At 46.0% G+C, this 19,101-nt stretch overlaps 1 protein-coding gene across 6 annotated transcripts in view; it reads left to right on the forward strand.

Annotated features, from left to right (window-relative positions):
• Window positions 1-19,101, forward strand: part of LOC144107686 (uncharacterized) — a 54,126-nt gene that overhangs the window by 17,349 nt on the left and 17,676 nt on the right. For all 6 annotated transcript variants that reach the window (XM_077640811.1, XM_077640810.1, XM_077640807.1 and 3 more), the window contains 9 exons: window positions 764-1,017; window positions 4,949-5,294; window positions 6,840-7,054; window positions 8,326-8,520; window positions 9,398-9,460; window positions 11,971-12,070; window positions 14,309-14,437; window positions 17,061-17,145; window positions 17,594-17,699. In XM_077640811.1, coding sequence (XP_077496937.1) covers window positions 764-1,017; window positions 4,949-5,294; window positions 6,840-7,054; window positions 8,326-8,520; window positions 9,398-9,460; window positions 11,971-12,070; window positions 14,309-14,437; window positions 17,061-17,145; window positions 17,594-17,699 — 1,493 coding nt within the window. The remainder of the gene's footprint in view (window positions 1-763; window positions 1,018-4,948; window positions 5,295-6,839; window positions 7,055-8,325; window positions 8,521-9,397; window positions 9,461-11,970; window positions 12,071-14,308; window positions 14,438-17,060; window positions 17,146-17,593; window positions 17,700-19,101) is intronic.

Consider the following 19,101-nt stretch of genomic DNA (forward strand, 5'->3'; position numbering starts at 1 on the left):
CAACACCTTTCAAAAGGTGCTGTAGCAGTGTCATTAGTCTCAAATTAATGTGGGTGAAAGAAAAGGTGGGGATGAGGCTTCAATAAATTAATATACACTCGGGGAATCCAAAAACCACTCTAATGAACCCAAGGATTACACAGAACCTACTTTGAGGATCCCTGGGCTAGACAGACAGAAAGACCTGAAATGAAGAACATACTCGCGCTGGTGATATCTTAGCAGAAATAGAGAAGAGAAAATGGATGTGGGCAAGACATTGGTTCACTTCAACGCTTAAGCTAGCCTGCTTCAAGAACTGGAATGACAGCAAATGATGTATCACTTATATAGCAGTTTTTTGTTATTCCTCGTGACCTAAACACACCTTAAATGTCACAGCCATCATTCAGTTGACGAAACCGAAACAGTGAGAGAATATATTCAGTTCTGAATTATTTAGTGGTCATAGGCAAATACCATGTGGTGATCAATATATTTTAATGTCTTATGCACCATTGTGGAGAAGAAAACATGCAACTAAAATTAGGTGTCCATGGTTCTTTAAAAGGTTGAGGACTCCTGAATTGTAGCGGTGCGTGATAAAGCAGCATGAAAGTCAAAAAGTTCACTGTAATAACTGAGGAAACAAATATCTGAACTAAGTGTGGAAAGAATGGAGCAGTGCTAAGTAAGCAAAGTAGGGAGACCAATTAGAGACTGAACTCAACCACTTGTTGCGTCACGTGGATCGTTTGCAATCTCTCCCTCTTCGCACGTGCAGCGATGCACATAGAGATGATGCAGGTGTCTCCACGCACACCCCGCGTTGGCGAGGAGCTGATGGTGGCCTGCATGGCAGTGGGTTCGAGCGCCCTCACTGTGCACTGGTTCAAGGACGGCTTTCCCGTGGACTCCGATGTGCCCTTCCGCTCCCTCTGGACATCGCGCGTTGCTAAAAACCAGCGCGACCAGTACACCCTCCTGCTGGGCATCGACCGGGCCACCACGCTTGATGGCGGTGTCTTCACCTGCCAGGTACGAAGAGCCACTCCTGTTGAACGGGCCTTGATTTTCATCAATGAAGTTGTGGGGCAGATGATTCCATGCGTTTCCCTTTTAGAAAGTAGAGTTTATAGAACATATGGCAGTGTTTTTTCAAGGTCGAGTTCATCTGTCAGGTATGGAACCGGTTGCTAGGCTCAAGTAAACAGCCAAGCAGTCAGGTGAGGCAGGCAGCAGGCAGCAGATCGGGTCAAGTTAACTCACACTGAAAGGGGGAAGAATGGTTCAGTAGACCCCATTTGCCAATTGTAACTTTGTCCCCAACCACACATGTGAGGTGTAAGCAGGAAGGGAGTCAGTCCACTAGTCATGCTATTGTGCCTTGTGTTACACTGCAGCATACTCGCGCTGTGCCTTGCACATCGTCGTCTGAATAATAGACACATTCTCGTGCACTGTGCGTTGTACATCATCGTCTTTATCAACAAACAATACTATTGAACTAATATCGTCGCTAGACGTGCCGACGACCCTGCAAAGCAAAACAATGAGTCTACAAAGCCTGAGACACTGACAGAGCTGTGCTCAAATTTCGTATTGGGGAGAATCATAATCGTCCTTAGAATTTTTTAAGAAATAATAAACAGCACTTTTGTCTCATTATATTTTTGGCTGTAATTTCAGAAATCCACTTATTGCTGACTTCGGATACAACAATTGCAATTGATATGACCTTCGGGTTCTTTATTAGTGGGCTCTGCTGCACAGATTTTGTCACTGAAGTGCAGTAACATTAAAAAATAGTTCTCTGCTCTCTTTCATATATCACAATAAACAATAGTATAAAATATATGCCATTCGGTGTTAAGTCTTCATCAGAACATAATTTGTTGTCAGTTTGATTTAAAATACAGACAGTAAATACCAGGAGCCAGCAGATTTGTCTGTAGAAGGGTAGTTCTCCGGCTTTCACATAGAATATATCATCGAGCTCGTCCCATACTCTAGCTTTAACACGTCAGTAATCCACTTAGCCTCTTTCTGCTGTGTGAAGACACTAAATACGTACCAATGTTTAATGACAACCACTGCCTTACTGGTCTCGTTTGCACACCACTGCTTTCGTGCTGAGGACTTCTGATCTTCAAAGTGCATAATAGTTGCTTAGTGTTGGTGGATGCTTTTGATAGAAAACAGTCACTGACGTGCTCAAGCTTTATTTATCCCTTTTTCCAATGCCATATTTGTGCAGATGCCATGTCACTTGTAGAGAAGTTCTGCTCGCATTGTTTGCAGAAATGCTGGGAGAAGGCAACAAGCGGACGACGAGGCATGGAAGAGCGCATTTAAGACCTGTGTGCTCTGCTGGTTAGAAGGCCTGTAGCATCCACAGTTCTGCAAGAAGTACCATATTTACTCGCATAATTTGCGCTTCAAAAAGAGGGTGTGCAAATTACATGAAAATTTTCTGAACAAGTCCTTAAAAACTCAACAAAGGTCATAACGCACAATATATACGTATATGCATATTGCCGTATAGAAATAGACCCCCCCCTCCCCCCTCCTTCTCACACCCCTCGCTGGCCAACAAAAAAGTTGACTCAAAGCAAAAGACACATACCCACTACTGCCCCACCCCATGATATGTAGTTCCCCATGAGATGGTATGACGAGGTGTGCACAACTCAAAGCTGTAAATGCTCAATGGTACAATCACAGGCAAAGCGGATAAGAAGTGCTTAAAGGAGATAACGGGCGATAAAAGGGGCCCTCTCGTGCAGCCCGGCTGACTAGCGGCACACCAAAGAGCAAACGGTGCAGTAGTTTCGGATTTGGGTGCACGCGTAACTGTTTGTCCTGAAAAGCGACCGCCAGTGTGAGCGAGTCGCTTGAATGGCGCACAATTCGGGCTCTCGCCACTCGTATTTTTCGCAACAGCACAAGGCGAAGCGGCCGCATTGATCTTCCCAAGTCTGCCTTGCGAGCACCTGCATACGTGCTGGTGGTCTGGCGCAGCAGAGGGCGCAAAATATTTGAGCAGTATTTTAAAATTTTTTTTTCAAAAATCAGGCCAAAAGTTAAGGGTGTGCAAATTATGTGGGTAAATAGGGTAAGTGCTGAATTGCAGTCTAGAATGGTTTGGTTTGAGTTGTTACCAGTCAGAATGAATCCCAGTATCAGGCAGTTGCAGGACTGGTACTAATCAGTAATAATTGTTCTTTGAAGAAGCCAGGAAAAGTGCAGTAACTGTCTCACTCAGCGTGGACACCCAAACTGCACCCTAAGGGAAAGGGTGAAAACGGGGGGGGGGGGGGGGGGGGGGGGATCGGGGGGAGGAAGTGGGGAGGGAGCAAAAGAGTGGGAAGAAAAGGAGTCGCCATAGTAGAGGTCTCTGCATTAGGTAATTTCTACCACCTGGTGTTCTTTAATGTGCACTGACATCACACTGCACATGGGCGTCTTTTGCATTTCAAATCGCAGTGCTCAACTGGTAGCTGACTGGTTCCTATCTAGGAAACTTATCCTCAACTGGTTGTTTGACTTGTTTATTCAGTGGCCATTAACTTCCTTACAGGTTGTACAAAAAGTGGACAATGTTTGGTAGACCAAGTATTTCCAGGGAAACCCTTCAGTTTATCTCAATGTGGCAGTTATATCCCTAGTTGCTTTTAACTCTGCTAGTGGTGCTCAGCTTAAGCAAGCAACTTTCCAATAGCCCTATGAGTGGGGCCTCTAGGTTTCCTAGTCGCTTTTAAACAGTGCTTCCTGCAAGTTAAATCGGCTGATGTTTGTTAATACAATATACTCTCAGTGATACGAGTCTGACGGATTCGCGAATACCATCATCCAAAATGAACAAAATTCATATGCAGATGTGCAGGAAATGCATTCACGCTGGTCTGTTTACGGCTGATGGGGTTTATTTTCGGTTACGCACTGCCGGCCACACATACTGCATAACTGGCGGTCACGACATCGGCAATGTACAGGCTGCGCTTAGGAAGCACTCGAGGGTGCAGCAACGGCTCGTGCATTTGTATCATCCGTAGTGGCACGGGAGAGTGTTTAGAACATTCGAAATTCTGCACATTGTAAACAATGCATCCTGCGGCCAGGGAAATTTACAATTTTGTGTCATCCCGAAATTCATATCAACTGTGATCATATCATTGAGATTCTATATTGCATCAGCTAAACCCAGTTGAAAATAAAAAATTGGTTTTGAGGAAAGGAAATGATGCAGTAACTGTAGTAGGATGGAAAGTTGGGCTATTTGGGTTATGTTCATTTTACAGGAAGAATACAGTGCGAACAGAGCCGACTGACGAAGAAGAGGTGCACAACACAAGCACCTCATGTGATTGCTGACTTGGCCGTTTTTTTCGATCGCTTTTATATGTGTTTTCCTCCTGAATAAAATTTAGTTGTGAGACAGCGCTTGTGTTGTGCACCTCTTCATCTGTCGTCTCTGTTCGCGCCATATTTTTCCTGTAAGATGCAGCAACTGTCTCGCTATCTGTGTGGACACCTGAACTATGCTTTAAGGAAGGGATAAAGGAGGAAGTGAAAGAAGAAAGCAAGAAAGAGGCTGTAGAGGAGGACATAGTGGAGGGCTCCAGAATAATTTCCACCACTTGGGGATCTGTGGTTGGGTTCGAACCTGGGTACCCTGGCTCAATAGTCAAGCGCCCTAACCACTGAGCCACCCACCGCTGCGAGTAGCTTAACCCAGTTACATTTCTACTTGAGGATCTCCACCTGGTATGGGATAGCGTGCAAGGTCTGTGCAGTAACACGTGCTAGTGTGTATAGCTGTGCAGTAGCTGGGCATTCAGCAGCATTAATACCTTGAAGGTAAAAACAAATGGAATCTGTAAAAAGAGGAAGTTATCTGTTCTGTATTTTTTTTCTTGCTCCCTGCATTTTTATGCCGCCTTGCTTTTCATGGACTCGCGGTGCACAGATCAGTGACTGGGGAGCGGTGCAGAACAAGAGCATGCGGGTACGTCTAGACGTCGCGCCACGACCCCTGGTGTCGCCGCTGGCGGTGACGCTGCTCGAAGGTCAGCCGCTGGAGTTGAGCTGCTTGTCTCCTCACGCTGGGGGCTCGGGACCCCTGGGTTTCCGGTGGCTGCGCAACGACCGTCTCTTGCCGCACCGAAGCCCGGAGCTCACCGAGGATCTCTACCCAGCCGGATCACGCCTGGTGTTGGCTGAAGCGCGGTCATCTGCCACGTACACTTGCGTGGCTACAGGACCACTGGGCTCGGGCCGCGCTGATGCGTTTGTCACAGTGCTGGCACCCCATGGTGAGTAAGCTGTCAATGCAAATACGCTGCGCTTGTTTCGTGCTCGTTCGTGCAGCTCGCTGTGATTGCCACTTGCCGGTCATGCCTCTGCCATGCTTACATTATTGATTGGCTTCAATTGTTAGCTTTCACCTCTCAATTGGCATACTGTCTTTCAGTAATGAGCATGAGCTGTCGGAGTATCTGTGCCGTCAAACTTTTATTATGATGAAGTCATAATTTCTACTGGAAGCTTTCCATGTTTCTAATGTGCTGTATGGTTGGATTGTACTTCACAGCGCATACGGTGACGTGAGGTGATGCAGTTCTCTTTAGCAGTGGACTATGCTGCATTGTTTGTGTGAACCGCATACAAAGTTCTATGAGCGGACTTCCACACATGTCATGGTTGACCAAACCAAGATGGTGGAGCTGTTGTTACAAGGGTTGTGAAGTCTGCGGGATGAGCACCAGGCGTGTGAATGGGTAATATGAAAAAACACATTGGACGGATAAACATATCAAGCAGAAAACTGTGCGTAGTTTGACGCATAGTTTTCTCTTTGTCTGTGAAGCATTTGACATCCGCCGGCCGCGTTTCACAAGTTTTTAATGTAGTGCTTCGTAGTCATTTTCGCGGCTACATTCAATATGACTGTCATTCTTCACGCCGAAAAAACGAACAACTGCGTGCTGGGCCGCAAGTTCGACGTTTGCAGCGATACAGGTGTGGCAGCTGCTGCGAGGCAAAATTTTCAGCTGTTCCACTCGATGACGGGATGCGGATGTTTGCGAATTGGGGGATATCGCTGCACGACATTATAACGACGTGCTGTGGGATCCGCAGCAGCGCCCACAATGGCAGCGCTAGTGAGGACGATGGCGCAAGCGTGGACGAGTAGTCCAGCAACTAATGCATTTTCGTTTTGGAATGTGCCCACGGGCACACCCGCGCGCGGCATCCGATAGCGGCTGGCGTGATGAGCGGCGGCCATAGAATGCTATCGCATTCTGTTATCAAAGGGAAAGCTTAAGTGACCTCCAGGGTTTTTTTTTTTCTTTTTCTAAAATGTAATATGGGGGTCGACTTACAATCATGTAAACATGGTATAGCTAGCAGGCACCGATGAGGTGATGCTCTGCAGAGGCGTATAACCAAGCAGAAAATTGCCATAAATTGCACATCTACACAGCTTAGCCAACAATACCACCATCTCATCATGCCCCTGGTTTCCCTACTTAGTTAATATTCAACTTTGACCAGGGCTTAACTCATATTCAACAGCTAGCTAGCTATATTGCCTTGCATGCTAAGAATACTAACCTTTTCAGTTAAAATCAGATTTTGAAAAATAAATTCAACATACTTTTATCTTTCTTTTTCTCTGGTTTAAACTGAAAAGTCGAACCGCCTAGATATGATGTGGTCCCTGGGTGCACAACCAGTTGTCTTTTGGGTGAATACGATCAAGCACCCCTGAGTGCACAGCCACCGCTCTTCTATGTGGGCAAAATCAGGTGGCCCGTGGATGCCAGGCAGCTGCATTGTCCTAACACCTGCTGCAGTGTCCACGGAGGTGTGCCCAGCTGAGGAGTCCCATGGCGTCCAGTGGCAGCGCACAGCTGCCCACTCGCGAGATGTCCAGGCCTGCCCACAGCCACTGTACGTGGAGGGTCGCCTGGAGCGCCCCTGCCGCCTCTCGCTCGACCGCCAGGCCGTGTGGGGAAGCCCAGATTTCTCGGGGTGCACTGACGCAAGGCTGGCTCAGATCCAGTGGAAGGCAAGCCACTCTGTGCCAGTGTCTGCAGTGCCATGCATGTTTAGAATGGGACATGCTGGGGATGTAGTCCTCATTAGTACTTTTAAAGGGATACGGAGGAGGAATCGAAGTTGGCCTGCATGCATCAGTAGATCATGGCATCATAATGACAAAGATCACTCTTACCAAAAACGAAACTTTCATAAGCTAGTAAAGACCAAAAAGCGAAAACAGGTGTCGCCACCTCCACCTAATTTCACAAGTGAACTGCATGCTTTGGCGCCAAATTTGGGGCACATATCTTGGAGGTCACCACCATTCACTTCAAAATTGCTGCAACCAGTGCTGCTTAGTGTACATGTCATTAGTTTGAATGGGGGGGGGGGGGGGGGGGATATTTTTTAAATCTAAATTTCTCTGCCATAAATGTGTCTTTTGTTGCAAGGTAAACTGGTAAACTTCAGCATACCCAGAAGCTGCCAGAGAATCAATTTTTTCCGAGGACACTAATTCAGCAGAGCTGTCTTCAGGATTTTTTAAAGTGTTGTTGGACTTGATGAACAGTCCTGAAAAATGTCAAAAAGATCTGAAAGAAGTACTGCTAGCTGTGCAGCCATGTGCACCATAGACTTGTGGTGTATTGTAAAATGCAGAAAAGAAGCAAGCAAGCATAAGATGTGGGCCTCATCAGAAAACTCTGCATGATGCCCACCCTCCTTTCTTTTCATCATCATCATCATCATCATCATCATCATCATCAGCCTGACTACGCCCACTGCAGGGCAAAGGCCTCTCCCGCCTCTCTCCAATTAACCTGGTCCTCTGCCAGCTGCGCCCACCCTATGCCTGCGAACTTCTTAATCTCATCCGCCCACCTAACCTTCTGCCGCCCCCCGCTACGCTTGCCTTTTCTTGGACTACACTCCGTTACCCTTAAGGACCATTGGTTATCTTGCCTTTGCGTTACATGCCCTGTCGAAGCCCATTTTTTCCTCTTGATTTCGAATAGGAATCTGTCATTATCCTTTGTTTGATCCCTCACCCAATCCGCCCTCTTCCTGTCTCTCAACATTACACCTATCATTTTTCTTTCCATGGCCCGCTGCGCTGTCCTTAAGTTGAACCTTTTTTGTTTTTAGATTCCATGTTTTTGCCCCATAGGTGAATACCGGTAAGATATGGCTGTTATTGCTTCCTTACAAGCGGGACTAGTAGTAGTCTTGCTGCTGCACAGCTTAGTTTTGTGCCAATGTGTGCACATGCGGACCTGCAGTGTGTGCTTGCGGTTTCAGCTGGAGAGCATGCGCATGGGCTACCTGGTCTCCTCGGGTCAACAGCTGTCTGTGGAGCTTCGACAGTACCTTCAGGGGCGACCGCTGCAGCCCGGGGAGGGACGGCCCCTTGTCAGGTTCCTAGGAGGGTTGGTCGACTACCTGAGCCACCCAGTACTGCGGCACGGAGGACAGCCTGCCCTGGCTGCAACTGATGTATGTGTGCGGTTCACGTGGGGGGAAACCTGCTTGCCATTCGCTGCAGTGGACAAACATTTGTTCGATACTATCGTGTGTAACAATGACGTGGCTCTGCTTACTGTGTTTGCTGCAGTTAGACTGGAACATCACTGTCATATGCCTTGACTTGATTCGGAGGCTCTGGTGGCTTTCATGCTGTTCTTTAATGTCTGTGTTTCACAAACCATGTGAAGGTGTTGCAACGGATAATACTAATGAAGATGAAGTTAACGAAGTGGCTCGGTGGCGCACGTGTTCTGGGCCTTTGTGCTCTGTGTCCCGTGAGGGTTCTTGCTCTCGGCATGTGTGCTGTGCCCGGGTCGTCCTTGCGTCATCCTTGCCTTGGGCCTTGTAAAAAAAAGTAATGAGGTTTTAATATAGTTAAACCGAGTAGACATGCGAAAGCATGTGTTTAGCCTGGTTGGCTAATAGTTTTGCTTTGCTGTAGGTACTTTTGGGATAAGTAACTATACCTCGTTAATTGATGTGCATGTGCTGTCTCCTTCTCTCTGGCTCTTTCACGGTGTAGAAAAACACAAGAGGCCACATTGATTTGCTGATATTTCTAGCTTTTAAATAATTAGCTCATATACTTACATAGCTATAATACTAAGCTTAACTATAATACTTATAATACTTAGCTAAGAGATGTAAGTATGTTCACCTCCTGAAAGTCTTTTTAGCCTGTAATGGACATCCAGACCTCATTCATTGCAGTTTTTACACTAGTATGTTCGTTAATGAAAAAAAACGAGATCTAGAGATGCAGTCATGTACTAATGTACATGATATGTACTGATGTACATGACATGATCAGAAGCTTGGACCACATGCTGTTTCATCTTCATTGCAGGCCATCTGGGATGTTACTTCACATTTGCTGGCCCACAAGCCATTGCTGCTGCAAGACCATACAGTAAGTATTGGCACTAGCTGGCTGACAATAGCCGTTTGTTGTAATTAAAACCAAACGCAAAAAGCATAAATATACTATTCAGGGTTCCAGCACCTGTGCAGTGTTGTGCTTGAAAATTTGTTCGCAAATCGTAGCTTCTACAGGGAATTATTCTGCAGTGTTATTAGTGTTTCAATGTTGCATACGTAAGTGTGAGTGCGTTGTTGATTTTCGACTGTGCACACAGCGCAAGACAAGTACTATAAAAAGAAAATAATTAAAGTGCATTTATCTGTGATTTTTGAAGTAATTTGTGTTACTCTGTTTTGGTAATTTCAGAGCAGTGCACATTGTTCATCATAATGATATAGAATCATAGGCATGTCATGGAGACTGGCTGCTCCCGTCAACATGATTTAAAGGGGCTCTGGAACACCTTTCGAGGAGAGCACATCAACTCACTCAATCGCTACACTGTGTTGTCATGAAAACCTGAACCAAATAATACACTTCTACACTCAGCAGAGGGCCCGCAATCAAGCGCGAAAGTTGGCGAGCCCTTCCTGACAACTTTTTCATGCTCGCACCAGCCTCCGTCGCTCGCATCTGCGTATACAAGTTGAGGGGTGGCTGTTGGTTAGATTTGTTCATACGTCAGGCAGCTACTGTGGCCGCGGCTAATAATGCGTGTAGCTCCGGCGGGTGAGGAGGATCCACTGCCGGAGGTGGGGCCAGCGGAGGACCGCCGACCTTGTAGCGTGCAAAAAGTGACAACAGGACAAGGAAAGCTGCGAACACGCTGAAATTTAAATCTTGACTACAGATAACTCAGCTTCTAGAAAGTGCATTAAAAAAATTCCTGCTGGAGAATATTCGGGAAGCGGCGTGCTTTAACATCCCGCGCATACTGCAACTTTATTAGTGACCCTTTCAGAGCCCCTTTAAGAGTAAGATCAGTCTAGGACTTGTTGCGAGGGTCACCAGATAGCTTGCTACTCATTCCTAAGCTCCTCCAGAATTTCATTAAGGTGGACCTGTCATAGATAATGATAAGTGTTGATGTTGATTAAGGGACAGGAAACTACCGTGATTATAGCTGCCCCCATGGCAGGTACTTTGACGTGGAGATAGTTCGGCCAGTGCCAGCAAAGTGAATACAAACGGAGAAACAAAAAAATAAACTTCATTGCTGCAAGCTTTGCATCTGAAGCTTCAAAACTAGTATTTTTTTTTCCACTGAGTCATTTTCGTGCAAGCCTTGCTGCATCTGTTTGATGCACATCATCTGGCAAAAGGACCAGTTTATTTATTATTGTGCCATACATGCACATGTGTTTGTACCTCTCGATCTAGAAATGTTCTTTTGCGCAAATAAAACGACACACGAGAAAGGCGACACACACACACAAGCGCAAACTGTCAACTGGCTTTATTGGCGGAAGGCCACACCTTATAAAGGCCGAAGGCCACGCATTTGTGACGCAAAAAAACATGGGTGTCTGAAGAAGCACCAGAAACCATTCGTTCGGTGTTCCACTGGAGTGGTTTATTCCATTCCTATGTCGTGTGGAAAGTTTTATGTCGGCCAAACTGGACGTTGTCTGAATGACCGTCTGGGGGAATATGCCCTAAATTTAGAAAAACGAGAGGACAAATACGTGCATTTGGTTGCGCACGTTAGTAACTGTGAAGAATGTGTGGCCCGGTTTGAAGAGATGAAGGTTCTTGGCAAGAGTAGAGATAAGACGGCACGGATTAGCCTAGAAGCCTATCATATAAAGAAATTTGGTGGCGAGTGCATCAGCGAACCTTCTTTATCTCTGTTCGCGGCTGAGATCGCCTTTTTTAAAGCGGCTAACTGTTAATTTTTCACAAATGTTTCTTTTCATGTCTTACGCATGTCTACCCGCGCATGCGTTCTGCTTTAGTGGCTTTTTCGCACCTTGTTTTGTTATCTCATTCTTTCTTTCTTTTTTTTTCATGGAATATCACCCCACCCTTCGGCCTTTATAAGGTGTGGCCTTCCGCCAATAAAGCCAGTTGACAGTTTGCGCTTGTGTGTGTGTGTCGCCTTTCTCGTGTGTCGTTTTATTTGCGCAAAAGAACATTTCTAGATCGAGATGAACAACCAACTCGCCCAACAGGAAGTTTTAATGTGTTTGTACCGCATGCACATTACCGCACTGGCTACATGGGTGTCTTCTCAATTTGTTCCATTTGAGGGCTGTTCTTGGTTCATGCTTTTTCAATGACAGCACGCAACAAAACTCTTTCTAGGTTTAGAGATTTTTTCTCCTTGCATTTGTTTTGGCATGATGCACGACTTGCTTGGTAAGAAACGAAATGCTCACCAAATTGTATCGTTTTTGATGCAGTCACCTGAGGATTGCTGTTGTTGGATAGTAGGAGCAACAGGTATTATTGAGATGCGATAGAAAACCAGTGAAGCTTTAGTACTTCACACTGGGGCAGCTTTGCAGTAACTTGTGGAAGAGCTCGCATGGTTATTTTCGGGATGCACTGTTTTGCAGATGATAGACCAGCTTCAGAAGCACATCCTCCGGTTCGGGCTTCTGGCGGCCGCCGCACTCAGCCCTGGGCGCTTCAAGAACTTCGACCGACCAGCTGTGGGTAAGTGGATCATGGATGATGGGATGCCGAAGCCATAATACCACTTCTTGGTACAGCTGTTTATTTTAAAGGGACTATGCAATGAATTAAAAGTCGCTTGTAAATGTTTTCATTGCTTAGAAATGATACTAAGGAGCATTCACACTAAGTATGAGTCTTCGGAACTGAGCCGGCAATTTATTATAAATTTTTAAAAACCGTGTTTTTCAAAATTCGCGCGCCGATTCGTGTTCTCGTAGTGACGGATTTTGCAACTAAAATCGTGAAAATAGACGTCACTAGTTCCGTGACGTCGGCAGGCCTCCACACGCTGTCATTAGCTGGAGCCACAGCAGCCACGACATCACGGGCATACCTCCAGTAGCCATGAAATTCGTCTGCTCGTGCCACCGCGCGAGCCTTTTGGCCAAGCGCGAGCCAGGTCACTGCCTTCGCGCATATGGTTTCAATTTACCTCTGCCGCCTCTTTCTGTCGGGAGTTGCTGGGCCACCCGTAGTGTCTTTTTCGTCCGCAACAGCAGACGACAACCAAAAGAATCCGACTCATGCCGCAATCCAGAAAGGCGAAGAGAGACCACGGAGACGCTGCCGATGCTGCTGGGTGCGACAACCAGAAGGTGCAAACCGAACGTCAGCGGATGACGTGTTCATAGGCGGGGCCCAGTCCCAGAGCTGTTTTCTTTATTTTTTTTTTCTGGTGCCCCGTGTGTACGAGTTGAGGGGGAGAGGAGGAGCGTAATTTTTAATCGTTTATCTCTTCGGTGTTATTGATGCTAGCTCAAAAATTCTTGCGCTGGGGTGACGAGTCATGGAGTGCCAATCTCTCGTCTGCTTTATGTAACCTCAATTAATTTATTGCATAGTCCCTTTAATGCGAGAGCGGTAAGGCTCCCGTTCTGCAGAAAATCTAGCATCGTCGACGTTGTGAGCAAAAAATCCCCAGAGAAACAACCTAGGTGGGCTACCTACATCACGTGACCTTGTGCTGTCATCGCAACCTGCCGACAAGATTGTGAGCGAACTGAGCATCGTGGCAGGTGGTGGTTAAATTAATGATTGGCCTCAAGAGATTGCTCGGGGAGAGCAACCAGGGTCGCACAAGCCACACCGCTGGCAGCATCTGCCATTGCAGGGAAGTGGCACAAAGTAGAGAATTACTAATTCTGTATACATGGACATTAAGCCATTAACGCTACCACGTCATACCCTTAAGCAGAGCTTAAGTGTTCCCTCCAATTCTTTCACTAACAAATGCATGTCTGGCAGTTTGGGTTCTTGCCATATTGTTATCCAACTGTGTCTGTCACTTGGTCCTGGACTCCTGACATCAGCAGGCACATGTCAGTGGGGGCTGGATGCCAAGATATCTATGTGCAGTGCATTTCAACCTGTGAGGTTGAAATTAGTCCAGAATCCTGTGGCTCTACTTTCATGCCCGCCATGCATACTACCTACCACATTAAATCATCAACCATCAATGCCTGTCAGGTTTCGTGCCCCACAATAGGCAATGCACTTCGGTCCTTGCAAAGTTGCTGTTATTGAAGCAAGCTCAACAAAAAAGGGTTTCATTATAGTTACAGCCATGTGCTATGTCTGACTATTCTCACTGATCAATTTTTCATACTTGTAGGAAATGGCAAGAAAGTACAAACAGTCAAGCAGTCCAGAAATGAACCCTGCAGCCTTCAGTTGTATGCAGAAAGTTCCATGAAACTGTCCAAATAATTGATCTGTGCGAATTTTAAATGCCTGAAAAATCAGTCAGCAATTGCAACTTGAGGCAGTGCTATGGATTTTTTTTGGCATGCTGAGACAGGACAATTTTCATGGCAAAAATGTAATTGTTCGCTTCGATTTTATTTGCACTGCAGATTTATTGTCATTTTGCTTGAGGTGTGCAGGCTTGTTTGATTAGTCATTTTATACTTTTTACAACATATCTGCAGTGAAGGGTGAGATTTGTTTAACAAATCACTTAACCATTGCAGGAGCACTTCCTTGAACATTTGCAGTCCAGTAATACGCATAGACCCATTGGTCAGACAAGCACTGCGTGTTTACTGCATTGTCCAGCCTCCACTCGTGTGAGCTGATGGCTAGAGAGGCAGATTTATGCCAAAAAAATTGTTCATTCCAGTGTTCAGCTTCTTACTCGAGCAGTGCACCTCATAGTTTGGGCTGCATTGAAAGGCATTTTGCGATGGAACACAATAACATGTGCCCCATTATTTTCAGTTGTGTCCATCGGACGGATAACCCGGCATGCACCAGATGCGGCGGTAGTTCGGGTTCCCCTGCCCGGTGCTGCAACCTCTGCGTGGACCGGAAACTCTCTGGAGCTGAATCTGAAGCAAGAAAGTCAAGGTGACCTCCTGCTTTTACTCTTTCAACACTCTCGAAAAGCAGTGCTGGGACAATGCAAGGAATAAGTTGATGATGGGCACTTAGAAAGCTGTCGCCACGAGGTTAGTTTGAAGTGCGGCTGAAATGTGTTGGACTGATTTCTTGCTCTCATTTTCAACAGCAGCTGTGGAGACAGTTGTGACAAGTTGATGAGGACAAGAATGAGATGGATCCAGGACGTGTGCTCCTTTGACTTGTCTTGCCTTGTCTTGGTTTCGCTTTTGTTGTTGTAAACAGGAAGATGCATTTATTTGCCCTGAAATGCAGGCTAGACAGCCATGACAATGGTCCATGGCAACCAGGAATGTGACCGCGGCTACTATGAATGTGTCTGTGGCTACTGAACTCATGGCTCATGACTGCTAGTCTTGATTATGACTGCCATTCCCTTCCCTGTGTTGTCAGTTTTGATCACGGCTGTGGTTACATTCATGGCAGTTTGAACTGTGACCACCTTTTTGCACCATCTGTCATTGGGGTGCTGTTGAAAGTAGGCTATTAACGGATATACTATAGAATCACGCTGTTACATTTCTCATGGGACTACAAGAAGAAGCATGCCAGCCAGGAAACATAGTTGCCGAATAGAACGCACGAGAAGATTGTACATTGCTGTCTGCCGCATTTTTAAAAAGTAGTTGCAAGTGCAACCTGCTTCTTTGGAATTTGCAAGGCTTTGTGGCTCTTGAGAGTACTATTCTGCAAGCACAGCACATACAAAATTCCCTGCAGTGGTTCGCGATTGGCCTGAGCAGCTGTCAGGGGAAGCAATGCAGCAGCAAGGAAGGAGCATGGGGAGTTCACATTGAGCTGACTCAGTTGGGGCATGCGCGTGCTTCTTTGCTGTTTTTTTGGCAGCCGCTTTAATTCTACGCAATCCTTGACTCTTGCAATCTACAAACTGCATCTTTTATGCTGCAGGGGGGCAAGAAAAATAAGCGCATGACAGAAGCAAAAGCATCGAGGCCAACCTATGCAACTGCATCTCGTACAGCACTGTCGGTGTGCCATAAGCACGAACCGTTAAATGCCCTAAGCCGCCACCGCATTGGCTCAGTGGTTATGGCGCTCGGCTGCTGACCCGAAAGTCACGGGTTCGATCCCGGCTGTGGCGGTCAGATTTCGATGGAGGTGAAATTCTGGAGGCCCGTGTACTGTGCCATGTCAGTGCATGTTAAAGAGTCTCAGGTGGTCGAAATTATCCAGAGCCCTTCATTACGGTGTCCTTCATAGCCTGAGTCACTTTGGGACGTTAAACCCCCCATAAACCAAATTAAACCATAAACAAAATGCCCTAAGCCTTTGAATAGGTATCTTCAGTTTTTGCACTTTGAAAGTGAAAATTGGTTTTGAAGAAAGGAAATGATGCAGTAGCTGTCTCGCATATCTCGATGGACAGCTGAATGGTGCCATAAGGGAAGAGATAAAGGAGGGAGTGAAAGAAGAAAGGAAGAAAGAGGTGCCATAGTGGAGGGCTCCGGAATAATTTCGACCACTCGGGGATCTTTAATGGGCACTGACATCGCACAGCACACAGCAGCCTTTTTGCGTTTCGCCTCCATCGAAACACGGCTGCCACGGTCGGGTTCGAACCCTGTATTCCGGCTCAGTAGACGAGCTCCTTAACCAGTGAGCCACCGTGGCGGATTTTCATTCTGGCGTTTTGGAGATGGCGGAATTGCAGCAACAGCTGCCACAAAATTCACTCCTGCCATAAGCATGTGGAGCGTGTGCAATGAGTAGTGCTTTGGAAGCCGCTGAATGTCGTGGCAGTAAAGCGCTGATAGGGCTAGAGTCCCACTTTGGCTGATGTTGTGCTGCTGTGCAGCGCATGCTAAGCATGGGCTTGTCACAGTGCAATGGTTTATAGCATGAAGTGACATTCATTGCGCACTATGCGGGAACGCTGCCACAATGGTGATGTAACAGCAGGGTTTGTACTGCATGGGTTTCTATGGGAGCAAGGCTGGCACTGGCTCATGAAAACATAGCCACTGGGAAAACACAGCACCCAGGAAAACGTAGCTGTGGGTCCTATTGTTTAAATTTGATTTTATTTCTGCGGCTCCCACTCGAATTTGTCGCAGACAGCTACACGGCCAGTGAAATGGAGCTTTAAAAAGTTGGACTGCTTTACACGTCTGTTGCCTAGCACGTCCAAATGAAGGCTGCATGATTAATGAGGCCACATCAGTGGTTTGTATTGTTAGCAGCAACATTGCAAGAAAATGGTGGGCTAACGTTTGAGATAATAAAGTGTGTAGTAATGTGAAAATGCCTTTCAGTCATAGGCATGCTCAAAGGTTGGCGGGTTAGAGGGGCAGTGATTACCTCCTAATAGGCATGACGGAGTTGTGCAAGTTTTTGTCCTATATTCTTCCCTGCTTCACATACGACTCAAACCAAAAGGCACTGTTCGCAAAACTTCAGAAATTTCAAGAAAGTTAAAACTGTTCTCTCTGAAAAATGAGAACGATTTCCTAAAGGAAGTGACTTGCCACCAGGGAAATCATACCACAGCATGTTTTCTTTTTGTGTAATAGTGTTCTGACCCCATTTTTGTTTTATTTCATTCTTTTTGTAGGGGACCACGGCGAACTTCTTGCTGCAGTGGCACTGTTCAAAACACTCAATGAGTTGCTGCCAGAGCGTTTTCTTGCACAACAAGGGTACGTCAGCTTTGCCCGGTTTTTCCATGCACATTGAGAGCCTGCTGCGAGGAATGCATTTGTTTAGTCTTACCAGGGGCTGCACTCGTCATCACTGAGCACACTTTAAAATCTAATACTCGACTGTCTCTTGTAATTGAGCATTGCATATCGCGTCGAATAAGTCAGCAATAAAGTGGACACATGTGTGTGCCAGTTCCTTCGGAAATTTTTTTGTCAGGTTTTAATGAGCAGCCTGTGAATGTCTGTGGCCTTTAGCTCCATGTTCTTTGCATGTAAGTAATGCGTCCTAGTGTGGAATATCTGCATTTTGATATTATGACTCAACCACATGTGAACATGTAGCTAGTATGGTATTGCTGTCAGAGCTCCAAAATGTCCTTGAAGGTGTAAGGGCAGCTCATGTGCTTTTTGTTAAGGTGCGTCTGTGCCTGTTTTCAACTTCCAGGAATCGTGAAGAGAGGTCACATGAGCTTCACTCACATCTCATCAGTGTGGATCTGAGCAGCAGCGGCGGAGTGGGCATTCGAGTTCAGCTGGTTCACATTAGACCGGTGAGAACGTTTCCCCGGACTAACATCCCTGAAGGGAAGATTGGTGCCTTTGTAATACCAGGCCTCGGTCTCACTGGTCACAAAGGCTCTCTGTGCTTGACTACAGTAGAATCCTGATGACACAAACACGGTAGATACAAATTTCGGATTGGTACAAATTCATAAAGTTCCCTGGCCAGGGTGCATTGTGGACAGTGTGCAGAAGTTTGGCTGTTCTGAACTTCCTCCTGAACCACTATAGATGATAAAAACACACGACCACACATCCAGCACTAAGTGCTGCCCGTACATTGCCGACGTTGCCATGTGCAGCGCAAATAGTAAGCTGTGGCCGCATGGCCGTAAATAAATCCCGTCAGCCGTACAAGATCAGTGTGAATGCATTTCCCACGCTTCTGCATGTTTTTTTTGTTTTTGTTTTGGATGATGCGAAATTTTGGATGATATGTATACATATATGTATTTCACGACCCCTTGAGATTCATATCGTCGAGATTCTACTATAAGTCTGCAGGGCTGTGGGCTGTACAGCTGTAATTACTGCAGCGTCTGCTAAATAAACCACTTGATAGTACCTATTGGCCTGCTTCTTGCCTTTAGTCAGGAGGGATGGCGTTTCCAGGGTTGCAACATTTCATTCAGTGCTGAACATGAAATGCTATGCTTGATTATTTCATCGATTGTCATTTCCACACTGGAGTACTTTACACTCTTTTTGCTGCACTTTTCCGAGGGCTGATGAATGGGCTAGATGATTCCTTTTCATAGTATTAAAAGACCGTTAAGAACTTGGGCAGTTTCGATTCTGTGTCTGTCCCTTACATTACAGCACTGTTTTAGCGTAAAGTTTCCTCATTTTTTTCCCTCTTTGATAATATCACTTGCTTTACTGTTATCATCACCACCGTTGTAATTTTCTTTGCCATTGAACAAGGTAGTGATTTTAGTGCACTGTCCCTGCTGTCTTAATCTTTGGAATCCTGTTGAGCCATATCAGTGTCCTCGGCACTGAGAAAGCTATATTGGTGATCCACATGTTGGCTCTATTATATATACATGACCTGCAAGTTTTGCATCAGCACCTTTATCAGGAAGGTTTCTTTTTTTTGTTGCATATTCGCCAGCCATTGTGTAGTTTCCAGCCGCGCAGAGCAGGCCATTTTGTAGACATGATGTGAGCAAGATTTCTGTGATACTCCTTGGCAACTTCATCTAAAACAGATGCAGTGCCATGATGAGCATTTCTTGCTTGAAAATTTGGATTAGAGGTGTGGAATACAGTGAGTTTACACGTATGAAGGAGGAACAGGTGGTCATCTTTGGTCTCATTCATTCTTTTGTTGTTAAGAGATGGAAACAGTGGTCGAAACAATTAAGGATGAGGCATGACTGTGCAGGCGCT

This window comes from Amblyomma americanum, chromosome 10 (genome assembly GCF_052857255.1).
Source record: "Amblyomma americanum isolate KBUSLIRL-KWMA chromosome 10, ASM5285725v1, whole genome shotgun sequence".
NCBI classification, from domain to species: Eukaryota; Metazoa; Arthropoda; class Arachnida; order Ixodida; family Ixodidae; genus Amblyomma; species Amblyomma americanum.